The sequence below is a fragment of the Clupea harengus genome, chromosome 7 (assembly GCF_900700415.2).
Source record: "Clupea harengus chromosome 7, Ch_v2.0.2, whole genome shotgun sequence".
Classification (NCBI taxonomy): domain Eukaryota; kingdom Metazoa; phylum Chordata; class Actinopteri; order Clupeiformes; family Clupeidae; genus Clupea; species Clupea harengus.
Genome location: NC_045158.1, coordinates 6584516 through 6601550, shown reverse-complemented (window position 1 = coordinate 6601550; position 17035 = coordinate 6584516). Strand labels below are relative to the sequence as shown.

At 43.5% G+C, this 17035-nt stretch overlaps 1 protein-coding gene across 7 annotated transcripts in view; it reads left to right on the top strand.

Annotated features, from left to right (window-relative positions):
* The first annotated feature begins 381 nt into the window (after positions 1-381).
* acacb (acetyl-CoA carboxylase beta) overlaps positions 382-17035 on the top strand; it is a 35331-nt gene continuing 18677 nt past the window's right edge. Inside the window, exons 1-22 of one of the 7 annotated variants that reach the window (XM_031570303.2) lie at positions 382-631; positions 1827-2396; positions 6217-6349; positions 6739-6877; positions 6983-7092; positions 7449-7530; positions 7765-7863; positions 8198-8307; positions 8585-8695; positions 8949-9158; positions 10029-10199; positions 10981-11142; positions 13481-13644; positions 14086-14236; positions 14343-14446; positions 14543-14624; positions 14802-14947; positions 15196-15346; positions 15497-15631; positions 15874-16020; positions 16366-16554; positions 16852-16952. In XM_031570303.2, the coding sequence (XP_031426163.1) occupies positions 1966-2396; positions 6217-6349; positions 6739-6877; positions 6983-7092; positions 7449-7530; positions 7765-7863; positions 8198-8307; positions 8585-8695; positions 8949-9158; positions 10029-10199; positions 10981-11142; positions 13481-13644; positions 14086-14236; positions 14343-14446; positions 14543-14624; positions 14802-14947; positions 15196-15346; positions 15497-15631; positions 15874-16020; positions 16366-16554; positions 16852-16952 (3128 nt within the window). In that variant the 5' untranslated portion in view covers positions 382-631; positions 1827-1965. The other 6 variants (XM_031570304.2, XM_012815904.3, XM_031570306.2 and 3 more) reach the window with 6 other exon arrangements.

Here is a 17035-nt window from a genome sequence, read left to right as displayed (position 1 = left end):
CACAGAACTACATAGGGCATATCTTGAATGGCTAGTGGGGAAGACACAGGTGTTTATCTGTCCTTCACATGACCATAATGCTATCAAAATGAATTTGAGGATGGTACCAAAACTAGTTGCCTATAAAACCATACCTCAAAAAGTGTCAAATTGTTGCATAGTGTTACTTTAATTAACTGCTCTGGTCAAATAGTCTAGTTGGTGCTGTCAGCGTCTCTATTTTTTACTGTACCCGAGATGCTTAAATACAAGATAGGCTACGTTATTTTCTAATCAATTTCAAGACTATGCGAATTAATTACAAAAAAAGGTTTGCAAGTAGTAATTCCATCGTTTAAAAAAAGAAGTTCGGCACCGGAAATGATGCTGGAGGTTGCGTTGTATGGCATCTCTGATTGTTCTGTGTTGTGTTGCGAAGGGGGTGGCAGTGTTGTGATGAGTTTAGCAGACCTCGCATGGTGTTTGATCCACAGGTTTTCGCGTGTTCGTTTCGTTTCTACGCAAGCAAGTCGTACGAGAACAGTTTAAACAATGACTAACTATCCGCATTTACCCTAAACCAACATCATCCAAATGGTGTCAAGATTGACAGAGAACCACAGATAATGTGAACATGAAGTGAAAGTTAACGGTAAGCTCATCGTTATCGCCACGCTCTCCGCAACTCCTATAGCCAACTCCACTGGAGGAAAGCATTTCACATTTCCTCTAATAGCTTATAACTTTATATTTGAGAATGGATTTAGTCTGTTTCGCCTAACATAAGAATATAAAGTGTCGTTGGCTTTTGCTGTTCATGAACTGTCAGCTTTACCATACATGATATCGGTATCGCAGAAATAAAGTGGAGTGGTGCTGGCTCAGAGCATGTTTTGTTTACGTTTAAATGTACCTTCTTGTGCAGAAGGAAATAATTTAGCCAGCCTGAAAATTGTGGGGAAATGGTTGCATATTTACAGGGACAGGGCCACCTGAGCAATGGATTTTAACTTTTAACCGTAGATGAGGAGTGCCTAGCTTTCTTGTTGTCAAAGCTAGCTAGCTACAGTGGATATCTAGCGTAATTTGGGATCCAGGGATAGCTGTTCGTTGCAGAGTTGGCTTGGGCAAATAATTGAGCCAGCAAAATCCGGCTAATTTACAGTCAACCAGCTAGCCTCTGACCTTTGAAACCATCTCATATCTCTTGCTGCTATTTGTTTATTTGTTAGAGCCCACTTCTCGTCCCCTTCCCCCTTATCCTTAACTGATAATTCACCTTTCCCCTATATGGCACAAGAACTGAGGCAAGCATACTGACTGCCCCAGCTCTAGACAGCTGCCAGATACCGTCTATTTACGCTGGAATAGTATGTGTCCACATTCTGTTGTCGGCCAAGGCATGTGCCACATTGCCCTATTTCAGGTTTGCCGCATGCTTATTCCTGTTTGATAGGTAAAGCATACAGCGGGATATACATTAGCGTGTTCAGGAGGTCCTGTGGTTTACGGCATTCTTCTGTGAGTGTGGTCTTGTTTGAAGTTTAGGCTGTGTTTTGAAGGGTTCAAAAATAGGTTCATCATGTATTGGTCAAAATAAATAGTTTTGAGGTTATGGCCGTGTATACAGCACACACATGATCTGCCTCATTTATATAATTAATTTGAGTATGTCTTGGTTTATAGGTTAAAGAGGATTATGCTCTGAGTTAAGCCCTCACACAGAAAGATTATTAATGTGATTTTATTTTCCTGACACCTCAATAGCCAGATATAGTTGTATCTGTATGTTGAGTCAGATGATAAAGGGTAATAAACAATAACTTTTTGTAAACTTTATTTTTCAGGCGTGTGTCTGGTGTATTGAGGAGGTGAGTGGATACACCAATCCTCCTCTATCGGACCTTTGTAATCCGTTGACATCACTTAGATCAATCGGGTTACTGACAGCTGACTGAGGACCATTGTTTGTGAGCAACAGGGAAAATGCAGCCAAGCAGAACCGAAGAACCAAATGATCCCTCTCAGGAACATTTCAGAGCAGTGGGCCCTCAGACAGCATCTACCTCTGCACATAGTGGGGAGGAAACCCTTCAGACCTCCAGCAAGATGGATGGACCTTATGCCAGTAAACTCCCATCTGGTACAGAACCTCCTGGTCCATCATCTGCCTCTCTAAACCCCAGTCAGGCTTCATCATCCAGGCCAAAGTTTGGAGGAGGTCCTGAGAGCAGAGAGAAACTCAAATTCATTCTGGGGGCTTCTGAGGATTACTCATCAGATGATGAACCACTGGTTATAGTTCAGCCTCTAGCAGCCAAACCTAGTTCCACCGAAGTGCCTTCTGCATCCACTAGTTCTCAACGATCACAGCCTTTGCCAGCACCAGCCACCATTCCTTCCTCAACAAGCATGAGGTAGGTATCTGTTATGAAAGATACTGTAAATATTTGGTTCCAGATAGGTGTGTGTTTTCCCCTCCACACTGATGTCTATGTTATGGCAGGCTGCTAAGAGCCTGGATCTTAGTAATAGGATCTTCACTGTGTACAGAAAGTATCAATACAGGAGAAGTCAGGTCTCCTGCTAGCCACATGTTTTATTGTGTATGTTTGAGTTGACATAACATGAATGCGGTAAGGCAGCTTTGGGCCTTTTATTTATTTTTAGTCTCTAGAAGGGCTGCCTCTTCCTGTTTGTATTCTTTTGTAAATATACTCAGGAGGCTGTAGAGGGTGCTCTGGAATCAATTTCTACCATATTTCTGTGGGTCGGTCCTTGGGCATTTTGAAGGACAGTAAACACAGGCTATGGCCACGGCTTATCTTGTTCCATTGGCAAACTATGAAGTGACTTTGAATCATATTGATTGCCTGTCATCATTCTGTGCATCCTATAGCTAAATACGGACGAATACATAGATTTGCCATAACACCCCCTCACAAGGCAGAACGTATAGTGTAGCTCCCCGTCACTCACTGCTGTCTACCCACCTCCAGTGCCTTCACTTCAGAAGCTGTCACAATGGCAGTCCATATGTGTGATTCAGGATGCAAGCTTATTATAAACTGGCAGCTTTGCTGCTCCTTATCTGTGTTGCTGTAGTCTGCAAAACCACATTAGTTCCATCAGTGGCTTGATCTTGATTTATGTCCCTGAGCAGAGTTGTTTTTGTTGGGATACTAAGACTAAATGGGAACTTTTGGTAAATAATCTCTTCTCTTGTGGCTTCTCTTGATTGGCCACCCTACTGAGGTTGAAGGCTTGATTGTCCAGCAGCGGTTCAGGTCCTCCTCTCATGTGAGAAGTTAGGCTACATGCCAGGAGGGAACCTCAGGTCTGTATAACATGAAAAAAAAACATTCTTCGCTGATTCTATTTTAGGCCACTGGGAATGTGCACTCTCTCTGCCTCAGACTTGACAGCTTGTTGTGTTTAGTAAACTGTTTTCCAAAGTCATATTAACTTGTGGGAAATTTTGAAAGTAAAGCGATTTAAAAAAAGAATTGTTGCTATGACGTGTTCAAATTGAAAGCATTTTCTGAGTTGATGAGATAAACATAAGCAAGCCTTGTGATCAAAGGTTAACGTTAAGCAAGATTGACATGTTCTTCCTGACAGAAGTCAAGCAGTATCAAGATACTTATGTGATACATACATGTCAACCTATGTGTTTTATAGAATAGAATATCTTTATTGGTCATTGCACAAGTACAACGAAATTGAGGTAGCAGCTCTCAGACTCAGTGCAGTTGAAAAGTATAAAACAAAAACAATACAAATATAGACTTATGTGCAGTTACTGTAAAGTGAGTGTAAAAAGTACACACCACTGATGGTTAAATGCCTCTAGCCTTTGTTAAGTTGCTGACAGGTTAACATGTCAAGCCATGAGGTGTGCATGCAGACATCGTCACACTCCTTGCAGCTACTGGATGGATCACCCGACCGTTGCGTGTTCTGTTCTGTGTTATTGTTGCATGCCACACATCCTTGGACTATAAATGGCACAAGTGTGTCTGACTTTGACGTTCACAAGCAGCCGGATAATGACCTACTGCAATTTTGGTTCAACGTTACACCATTTGTTTTCCAGAAGTGCTGCTCTTGTGATTTAAAAAAAAGAAAGAAATAGCAAATTCTGGGCGTTGGAATAGATTAGAGTAGCCTCACATAACAGGAAGAGATGTGGTCTGTGCCCATTGTTTTATTTTGAGTTTTCTTTTTGCTTTCTTGTGTTTCTTTTTTTTTTTTTTTTTTTGAAGATGGATGTGTGTAATTGTTTGTGACCTGTGGGAAATCTCAGGTACTTGGTTGGTTGCCATTGTTTCACAGTCACCCACTTGACGCAGGTTCAACTGGCCGCACTGCCACTCTTGCTGCTGGATAAAGGGGCCACTAGCCTCGGCTGCATGAGAAAAGCTCGGTTTTGCACTTTGTGTGGGGAAACATTTTCAGGAGAAAGATGGGGAGAATGCTTGAGGATGGGAGAGGTGAGAAAGAAAAGAACATTGCTTTTTGTACATAAACTTGATCTTGGTTTTGTTTTGCTTAATTATTTTTGGTGGGGGGAGGGGGAACTTATTTACGACATAGTTACTGATATTTTTATGTGACCGATTTACAGAGGTTTTTTTTTGTCGTATGTAAAAGATGATTGTCAAACTATGGGTAGTAGTATATTACTCAAAACATTCTGTCCAGCGCTGTTCACTGTAAGCTTGTTTTGCCCATGTGTGTATAGAGGAAGTTTATCTGCAAGTGGGAGGGGTATGGGAAGGTGGTTAGGCGTAGAGGAAAGGAAACCACAGACCTAGTGGTTTTTATTTGCCGATTTTAGTCATGGAGGGAGATAACTCCGCTAAATCGATTTCAGACTCTCGAAAGGTTAGCGCATCTTGGAAAACAGATCAGGTCTGTCTTGTGCACTTTTTTGTTTGTTTTACTTTTGTCATGAAAACACATCTTTATGTTACCTTTGCAAGAGTTAGAGGTCTTCATAAACCTGATGCTGAGGGTTTTATGGTACTACTCAAGAGCCCACAGATTGTCCATTTTAATTGTTTTGTTTAAGGTAAGAAAACTGGCCAGAGGTTAATTGGGCTTTTTAAAGTGTTTCACTACCTACTACTCTTTGCTCACAGGACTAATCAAGATGCTTTTATTTTTATAAAAATATATGTCCATTTTAGATTGGATTCACCTGTTGTGTTGAAACTGTCTTGTTCCACACAGTAATGCCACTTGGTATAACTCAGACGTGAAGGTCTTTGCTGAGAAATACATAATAGTATAGTATATTACATTTTTGGGCCGTTCAATGCAAGACTAAAGCCAGTCGTTGCCTGATCTCTTGTCATGACATGGAGGAATCTTTTGAGAATGTGTTACAGCTTTGAATGAATTTGTTGTTGTTATTACTAGTCGTGGTACCACCATTAGCCTATGATTCAGATCATTGATGCACTGGTCAGTTAGAACCTGATTGTTTTTTTTTTATTCTAAAGCACACAGTCTGTGCTGTGTAGAATTAGAGAAGTAATTTTCATTATATTTCCCTAAAGCAGCCGACACATTGTAATCAACCTCAGAGGGTTGATGAATAGGGTGGATTGGCTAGCTGACACATTAACCTGTGATTGGCTGCTGCTGCCATGTGAACATTTATGAGCACAGTGCTCAGGAACAAGACGAGATGGCAGACGGGACTGCCGGTAAGGAAGAGAATACTCTTAAATCTGAAAAAATCTCATGGTATTCAGGTGAAAGGGCTTGATCAATGGTTATTTTATCCATATCCTATTGTTATATTGTTTTGTTGGAGTATGTGTTGGACTGTGGACGCTATAGCATTTATGATCAAAGAACATCATTCGAGAGCGGCTAAACTTTGTCTGGTCTTGCTTCTGGCTTCAAGAGTACTTGATGTCAGTACAATGATTACGCCTTCTAAATTAGCTGCAAATATTCCGTTTATTCCTGAAAAAGGATGAAGTAGTTTCCTTTAAATGGTATTGCACTTGCCTCTTGGCCACTCTGTATGTAGCTAGTATGGAACTACCATGGTTCTTCAGATAGAAACAACTGTATGAAACTATTTATAGCCAGCAGATATTTTTTTTGTGGCACAATGAGTCTTATCTACTAGTCGGTGCTAGGGAGGTAAAGTTCACTTCCCTTTCTTTAAGCTCGAGCTATGCCATGATCTTACCTCTGTCTGTCTCGCCTCCATTGGAGGCCCAGCATGTCAGGCATCCACCTGGTGAAGAAGGGACGAGAGCATCGCAAAATGGACATACAGAGAGACTTCACCGTCGCCTCCCCGGCTGAGTTTGTCACACGATTTGGAGGAGACCGGGTCATAGACAAGGTAGGGTTGTTGTTGTGTGTGTGTGTGTGTGTGTGTGTGTGTGTGGAAATACCTGTTGCTGCCCTTGGTTTACTTCACTATCTTATAAGCTTTGAGATTAGGGTTACTATAGGGTAAAATACCTCTCGCAGGTCAAAGGAAAAGTGTACAAACAAAGGGGTAGGAATAACCTGGCCCTAGTAAAACTGTGTAGAAAGCCTGATCATTTCACACCCTTGCTCTACCTGGTGAAGAAGCTGTGTTAATGGACAAATCCAGATAGATATCTCAACCTAGAAGTTCCTGTTCTGCATAACTGGGCTCCATAATGTCTCAACGGGTCAGCACCTGCTCTCACTGGACTCCAATCGGACCTCCAGATCAGATTTTCTCTTTGATTTTATTGCAAGGTACTCATTGCCAACAATGGCATAGCAGCTGTGAAATGCATTCGGTCCATCCGGCGCTGGTCGTACGAGATGTTCCGGAATGAGAGAACCATCCGGTTTGTGGTGATGGTCGCCCCAGAGGACCTGAAAGCAAATGCAGGTGATAGCAAAGATCCTCCAGTAACTTGAGGGCCCCTTTTTTTTGTTCTTTCATGTGTATCTGACCAAAATAGTGATTTAATATCAATCTTCCTGCTTCTTCCAGAATACATAAAGATGGCCGACCACTATGTGCCAGTCCCAGGTGGTGCTAATAACAACAACTACGCTAACGTCGAGCTGATCGTGGATATTGCCAAGAGAATTCCAGTGCAGGTAAATTATGTCATGTCTTTGACTTTATCCAGCTAGTGAGTTACTCAAGGTATGACATTTGATAGCTGTAGAATGGGGGCGTAAAATGACATGGTGATTCTCAGTTCTAGGCTTATGTATGTAAATTGTGTGAAAGTGTAGACTGAATTCGAACCATTTGAGTAATCATAATCACAATGGTCTGAGTAAGCATAGCTTTACAATACCATCATTTTCCGAGGAAAGAAAGATAGATAAGATGGAATACACCGTGTGATAAGCAGAGTTGTAAAGTAGCTATACTGAAAGTGCATGAGTTAACAATTTGGTTAATCTATGATAATCTAGAACCACTGTGGTTGGTTTTCTGGTTCTAGGCAGTGTGGGCCGGATGGGGCCATGCCTCAGAGAACCCCAAACTACCAGAGCTGCTGCACAAGGCTGGGATTACCTTCTTAGGTGAACAACTCTTCACCCCACTGAGACAGCAGAGCACAGACATTACCCCCAGAATGGACTAGAATGCTGTGTGTGTGTATGAATATACGTATGCATGTATGTATGTATGTATGTATATTGATGTTTTGTGTGTGTGTGTGTGTGTGTGTGTGTGTGTGTGTGTCTGTTTATGAATATGCATGTGTGTTTATGTATTGATGTACATATGTGTGTGTGTGTGTGTTTATTTCTCAGGTCCATCCTGTAAGGCCATGTGGGCTTTGGGGGATAAGGTGGCCTCCTCCATCGTAGCTCAGAGTGCTGACATCCCCACCCTCCCCTGGAGCGGCTCAGGTAGCCACTCCTTCAAGCAGCCCACTGATGTGCATTCATGCTTCATTCACAGTCCTGAGTTCACTCGCTGCCTTCCACTTCATATTACACACAATCGTGGATGATACACAGAACGCTTTATCTTTTTTTGGGGGGGGGCGTTTTAAAATCAATTGAGTGCGTCTCATTACATTGGTTTAAAGTCCAGGCTTGTGGCAAGGCAGAGCAGGGTACGTTTATTTACTGTAGCGTAATTCATGCACATTGGTAATTAAAAGTGCTTTACAAATGAGCAGATAAAAGAACATGGAAGTGAAAAATGTGAGGGCAAGATTTGTCACGATTGTGCCCGCAGGACTGAGAGTGGAGTGGGCAGAGGAGGACCAGAGGTTGGGCCACGTCATCAGTGTTCCCCCGGAGGTGTTTGTTAGGGGCTGCGTGAGGGATGTGGACGAAGGACTGGCGGTAAGGAAACTCTTCTCACAGCTGATTATTTACATGGTTATCCACACATTGGGTATACCTCAAAGGGTCACTGCAAAGTGGGGACTGTGTATAGGTTGTATTGAGTGGTGTCAAGTGTTATGTTTTCTTTCACGTTTACTTAAACCATGTGATTTTTTTGTGATATTGCTTTCTTAAAATGTGTTAACATTTTTTGTTTGTGTGTATTCTCAGTCACAGTTTTTGGACCGCTTTATATCGATTTGTATTGTGATGCTTTGGTGTTTTGTTCTTATAGAGTGCAGAGAAGATCGGCTACCCCATCGTGATCAAGGCGTCCGAGGGAGGCGGTGGAAAGGGCATCAGGAAAGTGGAGTGTGCTGATGACTTCCCCAACTTCTTCAGACAGGTCAGTGCTGCAGGACTGCATGGGAAATCTCAGGGATCCTCAGGAAGTCTTTTTCTCTTACTGCTGGACAACTGTGTTGAGTGGACAAATTACAGGGGCATGCTGGATTAGGTTATAGACCGTGCTGATGAAGATAACAATCGAAGGGGGATTGGTTCAGATGATGGTGAGTGGCACATAGTTTGGTGCTACTGTTACAGTCATCGATGATTGAAGATGAAGGTGGGTTGTCATGGTGTTATTGCCGTTTCAGGTTCAGGCGGAGGTGCCAGGTTCACCCATCTTCATCATGCAGTTGGCGCAGCATGCCCGTCACCTGGAGGTGCAGATCCTGGCTGACCAGTATGGCAATGCCTGCTCGCTGTTTGGCAGAGACTGCTCCATCCAGAGGAGACACCAGAAGATCATCGAGGAAGCGCCCGCCACCATCGCTGCCTCATCAACATTCGAACACATGGAACGGGTGAGAATAATTGGTTATCGATCTGCCAGTGCTGACTATTTGCCTGCATTGACCTCCCTTCACCCAGCAGTGCTGAGGGGATTTGAGCAAAGCACATTGCATAATTGCATTGCATTTGACCTGACAGGTTCCTCATTAGTCTTCAAAAGTTGGTCCTCGGCCACCTGGCTTTTACATTTACATTTACAAATACATTTAGTCATTTAGCAGATGCTTTTGTCCGATACGACGTACAGGGGAGAGTCTACTACGAGCAATAGAGACCTAGTGTAACAATAAATACTATTTTGCATAAGAAAAAAAAAAAGTGCAGGAAGTTAACTTTTAACTTTGACATGAATGTTTTGACTGAGATCAGATTTCAAAGTGACTGATGGAGATAATTTCCAAACACTGTTAATGACTTAAGAATATATGAATCAAGTGCCCTGTATTAATATATTCCTTATATGAATCATGTACTTATGTAAGCAGGAACATGACTTTTCTGTGTTTCTGCGTGTGTATAACTTAGATTATTAGGTGCCACTTAGTCTGCATATGTACAAGAGCATGTTTAGACCAGAGGTGATAAGAAGGGTCGAACTGTGCTTCTTCCGACCTTGCAAAACTTCCTTCCTTGCCTCGGACGTCAGAAATCCACCACGTGGTTACTCTGCTGAACGCTAAACTTCTATATAAACCTTATGCGATGTGTTTAATATTGCTTCACTTTCAGCCTTGTGCTGGGAGTGAGCCCGATTGCAATTGTTGTTGTTGTTGTTGTTGTTGTTTGTCTAATAAATATACTTATATGCAGCTCCGGAGTCCTGAGGTAACTAGGGTGAATTTTCACCTATCAGTGACCCTCTCCATTCATGTGTGTGTTAGTACGCCGTGCAGCTGGCAAAGATGGTGGGCTACGTGAGTGCTGGCACCGTGGAGTACCTCTTCTCTGACGACGGCAGTTTCCACTTCCTGGAGCTGAACCCTCGTCTGCAGGTGGAGCACCCTTGCACCGAGATGATCGCAGACGTCAACCTGCCCGCCGCTCAGCTACAGGTGCTGTAGTCCTACACGATGACATCACAATGACGTCTGATAGTTTATGTGCTTTAAAGCAGTGTTTCCCAACCACTGGGCCGCGGCTTTTAGATTAGCTAAAATAAGCGGGGTGTCTGTTGGGCCCCGACCTGTTACAAATACGAAAAGGTGGGCCTCGGAGTAGAAACGGGTTGAGAACCCCTGCTTTAAAGTACCTCTCCTGGCATTGATTCAACCCATCTCTGTTCCTCATATTTAGTTGTTTTTAATTGAATCCCTCCATGGCCTTAGTTATGTGTTTCGATCCTCTGCACATGTCTAGTTCTCATTCATTTTTACCATCTCAAACCGTTCAAAATTTAGAAGACAAATATCCAAAGCAAACTGGAGTATAGTGAAGTTATAAATCTTGACAGTGCTTACACCAGCCTTAGCGAAAGCCACTTTCATGCTTTGCTGTGCACGCAATACCAGTTCAATGGTTGGAAAGGGGAAAAAAGCACTATAGATAAGCAATAATGGGCCGTCACAGTCACATCATAAAGAGTAGAGTGCACCCTGGTTTCAAGGTTTTACTATCCTCTCGTGAGGGTTACAGATGGGGTGTTAAGGTTTGCTGTGTGTCGTGAGGGTTACAGATGGGGCGTTAAGGTTTGCTGTGTGTCGTGAGGGTTACAGATGGGATGTTAAGGTTTGCTGTGTGTCGTGAGGGTTACAGATGGGGGTGTTAAGGTTTGCTGTGTGTCGTGAGGGTTACAGATGGGGGTGTTAAGGTTTGCTGTGTGTGTTTGTTTTGCAGATTGGCATGGGTATCCCTCTGCACAGAATCAAAGACATCCGCGTGCTGTACGGCGAGTGTCCGTGGGGGGACTCTGTGATCAATTTCGATGCCCCGGTGTTCGTCCCCTCTCCCAGGGGCCATGTCATCGCAGCACGGATCACCAGTGAGAACCCAGACGAGGTGAAGAGACGGACCTACATGGGCCTACAATGTTAAACATCATCGGCGCTAGCTCTTTAGGACCAATAGAAACCTTTTTATACAGTACACCTCTCTTGATCTAGCACTACTGCTGTGCTCATGACTGTTCACTCATTATTCCCAGTTCAGCATATCTCTGTTCAGTGTTTCCCCTAGGTTTACAGCTTTGGGGGAGGGGATTTTTTTAGATAGTTGCGGCCTAAAATTCGTGATTTCGCGGGAGCTTTTCCGATGAAAGTTGTTGTGTTTTTAGGAGTTTGTTGCGATGAAATTGCCGGAGGAAGTGAAAGTTGCGATGAAAAGTTGCGAATTTTCCTCTTTGTAATCTTAATTGTGTTTTTTGTTGAAAAATAACTGATTTAATAGACAAACATTCATTCATCAAGAACAAAACCATTGAGAAATGGTCCTCTAAATAACCTTGCCAATATGCCAAACAAAAGATTACCAGGACTACAAAAATGTAGCAAAATAGGCTTTACTTATCCACAACCAGAGGCGAATCTAGGTTCCCACTTTTGGGTTTGGGGGCATGCTCCCCCATAAGAATTTTTGGAAAATATCCTTTTAAATAGTGTCCTCTAGTGGGTTTTAGGAAGAGAAATTAACACATTTAGATTTAAAATATGGCACAACAATAAACATATTGAAGACATCTGCTGAGATAGGTGTTAATTATACTGTAGCATGGTAGGGATTTGCAGCTCAAGTGAGTAGGTTAACGTTATAGGCTAGAGTTCACTAGCTAGTTATAGCTGGCGGAGCTACTGAGTAGGGTAGCATACCCACAGGATCAATGAACCGGCATGATAAAAGAGAGCCACGACATCTATTATTATCTCGTGATGATTTAACCATTTCGTTTCTTTTAATATTTTAAACTTCATGTGCTATACCTTTATATCCATCAGCTGACTATGGCAGATTTCACCAGCTTGGGTCGGACAGTCGCTCCCAGTCTGTTTACTAGACGTTATCACTGTCTGTCTGCCTGCTCGCTCGCTCACTCACGACCAAACAGAGCCGTGCGCTTGCCGCCACAGTCTCAAACAGGCAGGATTCATGTGCTACTCGAGACTATTTTATTTCTAACTCTAAGAAATAAACAAAATAATTCCACTAAATCGGTTGTTAGGTGTGAATTTGACAATCTCAAAAATGTAAAACAATTTAAATAGGGCTAGATACGCCATTGTCCACAACGAAGTGCACCTGTTGGCATTACAAAAGGACCATCAGTAAGACTGAATAAAATGTTATGAATGTCTCAGCCTTCACATATGACGAAAAAAAACCAGCCTGTGTCACTGTGATCTGTCGTCATCTGACGTCCTGCCTGCATTTCTGCCGTTCTCATTCTATGCGTATCAATCTGTTTGCTATCCTTGTTTATTTATTTTATCCGTAAAGGTGTTGATGTTGTTCAATTTCATATATTATTTTAAAGTCGTCAAATTTCAAGTCATCCATTCTTCAACACTAGCTGCTACCTTATCTTCAAACAGAAAGTAACGTTAAATCTCCATGGCAACAGCTCTCGAGCGTTTGGAAAATAATCGGATTTATTGCTTCCTTCATTATTCACAGCAAAATAAATAATTGTCATTACATTTCATAGATTTATTACCAGACTATGTAAAAAGGGCCACGCACAACTCGCAGAAAATGATAAAAAATGCAAGCCAGATCTATTTTTGAATTTTCGGTGCGACCTGGCCATACGTTCTGTTTCCACGTCTGGTGTAGCCATTCTCATTGGGCCTCATTCTCGAACATTTTCTTAAGTGTCTTCTTACGGACTTCGAAAGACCAACCTAAGAAAAGATGAACGCCTGGAAATGTGTTCTTAAAAGCTTAAAAGTGTCCGTAGCTGTGCACTGATTCTTAAGCCCAATTCTGTCCGCTGGTGGGAGTGTGCTCATCACCTGTGTGTGCGCGCACGTGTCTGTGTGTTTGTGCGCCGTGCGCGATACAGAGAGCAGAGGAGAATTGTAAACGCGCGACCATGTAGAGACAAAAATGACATGCCGTCGTGTAAATAAGATAAATAACATAAGGCTATTTATGTTGTTTAATAAAATAACAAGCTATAGACATGTTCTATAGGAAAGGTAACCTTAAATGACTTCCGTTGTGATCTGGCGCTTTATAGAAAATAAAATTGAACAAAATTAACTTGACTTTCCAGGGGGGGCTGGGGGTGCCGTTGGGGGGCGGGGCGGGGCGCCCCCCTAATATAATGGTAGGGGAAACACTGCTGTTAATGTGTTTTCCTTACTCCAGTCGTATGCTTCTGCTGTTTAATTGTGTGTTGTAGGGGTTTAAGCCCAGCTCGGGCACTGTGCAGGAGCTGAACTTCAGGAGCAGTAAGAACGTGTGGGGCTACTTCAGCGTCGGGGCCACGGGCGATCTGCATGAGTTCGCCGACTCCCAGTTCGGTCACTGCTTCTCCTGGGGGGAGAACCGCGAGGAGGCCATCTCGTAAGTTGGCTTTTTAACTGGACTAGCCCGGGGGGACTGACAAGATAAGAAGCAGAAGGATTTGGGTCACACTGTGACCCGTTACATTCAAACGTTGGGTTTTCTGGGGACGGTGAATGGGAAGACCAAACCCAAAACAAATACAGCGTCAGCCATTCTGTGTAGTTCACATTTTCTATGAAGTATTATCATTTATCTGTAATACATCTCCTCAACTATAGATGTTGTGGTATTACCTGTGGACCTGTTCCAAACCATGTCTAATAATCCAGTTCATGACACCACATCAACCTATTCTTCATCTGTATTGATTAGAAACTTGGTCAGGGATTTAGCCTAATTGTCCCGGTTCAGAAGGAGGAAGCCATAAAAAACACACAGCTTCCTGTTCCCCCTACCATTAATGTAGAAATTACTAACCCAGATCTTAATGTGTTACAGGAACATGGTGGTGGCCCTGAAAGAGCTGTCCATACGTGGAGACTTCCGGACTACTGTGGAGTACCTTATCAAGCTGCTGGAGACGGAGAGCTTCAGGAATAATGACATTGACACTGGCTGGCTAGACCACCTCATCTCAGAGAAAGTGCAAGTGCGAGCCTGCCCGTATGAAACAAAATGGGGGATGGGAAACACTACCAAAACAAATGTATTGAAAATCATCTTTTTTTTTCTCTTTTTGGCATTCTTTGCTCTAGGCTGAGAGGCCGGACACCATGTTGGGAGTTGTCTGTGGGTCGTTGCATGTGGCAGATGCTTGTTTCAGGAAGAGCATGGCTGACTTCCTTCACTCGCTGGAAAGGTGCGACTCTCAGTTCTCTCTCAGTTTTCACACTTCAAATACTGGTGTGTGTCGTCTTAAAAGAGTACCTTACTGACCTTACTGTTGTCCTCTTAGGGGCCAAGTGCTTCCTGCAGCCAGTCTCCTGAACTTTGTTGAGGTTGACCTAATCTACGAAGGAGTTAAATACGGTCTTAAGGTGCTGAAGAAAGGACACGCCTTCCATTCTGCCAGTCATTCTAAGATCTTTAAAACCTCTCTGTTATTTTAACCTTGCAACAGTTGCTCTCTGTCTGTCTGTCTGTGTCTGTGTGTGTGTGTGTGTGTGTGTGTGTGTGTGTGTGTGTGCGTGTGCGTGTGTGTTTGTGTTATTCAGGTGGGACGCCAGTCCCCGACCACCTATGTCATCATCATGAACGGCTCTGACATTGAGATCGACGTCCACAGGCTGAGTGATGGAGGTCTGCTGCTCTCCTACAATGGCAGCAGCTACACCACCTACATGAAGGAGGAGGTAGACAGGTGAGGAGCCACCAACCCCTCTGATCCCTTCTTCTTCTCCTGTCAAACTGTGGAGTGTCTGCTTCTCGCAACCTATCATCATTTGACAAACATAGCAATCTTTCATGTTTACACAATAGTGGTCTGGTTCCACTGTAGGTCAGTCATCTTGTGATTAAACACTGATACTATCAGATTTTTTTTTTTTAATTCGGATCTCAGTGAGCAGATTCCTTGTTGTCAGTTCACGTAAGTTGTGTTCTTTTCAGGTATCGCATCACTGTTGGAAACAAGACGTGTGTGTTTGAGAAAGAGAAAGACCCCACGGTGCTCAGGTCGCCCTCTGCAGGCAAACTGCTGCAGTACATGGTGGAGGATGGGGGCCATATCTGTGCAGGTCACCCTTACGCAGAGATAGAGGTGAACTTCGATCACTTTATATCAACATACACACATGTTGACACGTTTGATGGTGTGCGTAGTGAGCAGTGTGGTCTTTAGGCTTACTTGTGTGATGAATAAAGAGTTCCGGTGTCACATTCTTTTGGGGTTGTGTACCGTTTGTTGTAGGTGATGAAGATGGTCATGAGCCTGGTTGTGGAGGAGTCTGGCTGTGTGCACTTTGTGAAAAGGTCGGGTGCAGTGTTGGAACCGGGATGTATGGTGGCCCACCTGGAACTGGACGACCCCAGCAGCATCCGTCAGGTCAGCTCAGACAACGTCTGGATTTTTCTACTTCATAATTACACCACTTAGCTCTGTTACGATCTGAAAGATACTTTCATCTTGAGTTGTCTAAGTGAAGAAGGTTGGGGAGAGGAGCTCTGCTCTTCATTCAGGCAGGGATGTTGATGTTTTTGATTCGTTAGTGTCTGTTTAGCCAAACAGGATCGGCAGGTTGTATGTCAACGCCACACCGCTCACTCTCTCCCCCCTTCATCCTTCAGGTTGAGCTCAACACTGCATCCTTGCCGCCTCAGGAGCTTCTGCCCATTGGGGGAGAGAAGCTCCACCAGGTGTTCCACAGCGTCCTGGATAACCTGGTCAAGATCATGGACGGCTACTGCCTCCCTGATCCTTACTTCATTGTCAAGGTCAGAGGCCTCAAGTGCTAAAAAACCATAACACAGACGCCACAAACACCAAAACACAGACGCCATTCTCAATAACAGCTGGGCTTTAAGGGATGGGAACATGAGTTTATGGGAGGCTTTGTCAAGAACTTTTAGGAGCTCTTGTATTTCTTATTGAGAACCTAAAGGAGTTTATAGTGATGGTCTGATTTTCCTCAGAGGGGAGCCATTACTTTACTAGCACCATGGATTTTTTATTGTAAAAAGAAAAGAAAAAAAGCAATGGTCTTCTGATGATGTGATGTGTAGCGTGGTCCCTCTAGTGTGTCACGTGCGTGTGTGTGTGTGTGTCTGTGTGTCCTGCAGTTGAAGAAATGGGTTGGCAGTCTGATGAAGACTCTGCGCGACCCTTCCCTGCCTCTGCTGGAGCTGCAGGAGATCATGACCAGCGTCTCAGGCCGCATCCCCGTCGCCGTGGAGAAGGCCATCCGCAAAGTCATGGCGCAGTACGCCAGCAACATCACGTCCGTCCTGTGCCAGTTCCCTAGCCAGAGGGTCAGACCTCACACCATTTGCTCTTTAGTTTTTCACACTTTAGTTTAAAGGTTGACAGGTTGAACGTTCATTTTCACCGTCTCATTCTAAAGTGTAAGAGACTGAAAGTGCAAATGAATGCAATGTGTTATCGAAATGGTACTACGTGTTGGGCTGAGGCTACTTGTTGGACTTTGTCTTGTTTTTAAATACGTGTCATATTAATAGTCACTCTTACTGTATCTCTATGGTCCACTTCTCAAACTGATAACTGAATAGCCCTAGACATCTTTATAAGCCCTGTCTCTGTCCTCACAGATAGCGAACATACTGGACAGCCATGCCGCCACTCTGCAGCGGAAGGCCGACCGCGAGGTTTTGTTCATGAACACCCAGAGCATTGTGCAACTGGTGCAGAGGTTAGAACTCCCTGACACATATCAATGTTATGAAGGTGCCATTTTCAGGTCTCCATGCTTTGTTGCACCCATGCTTTGTAGAT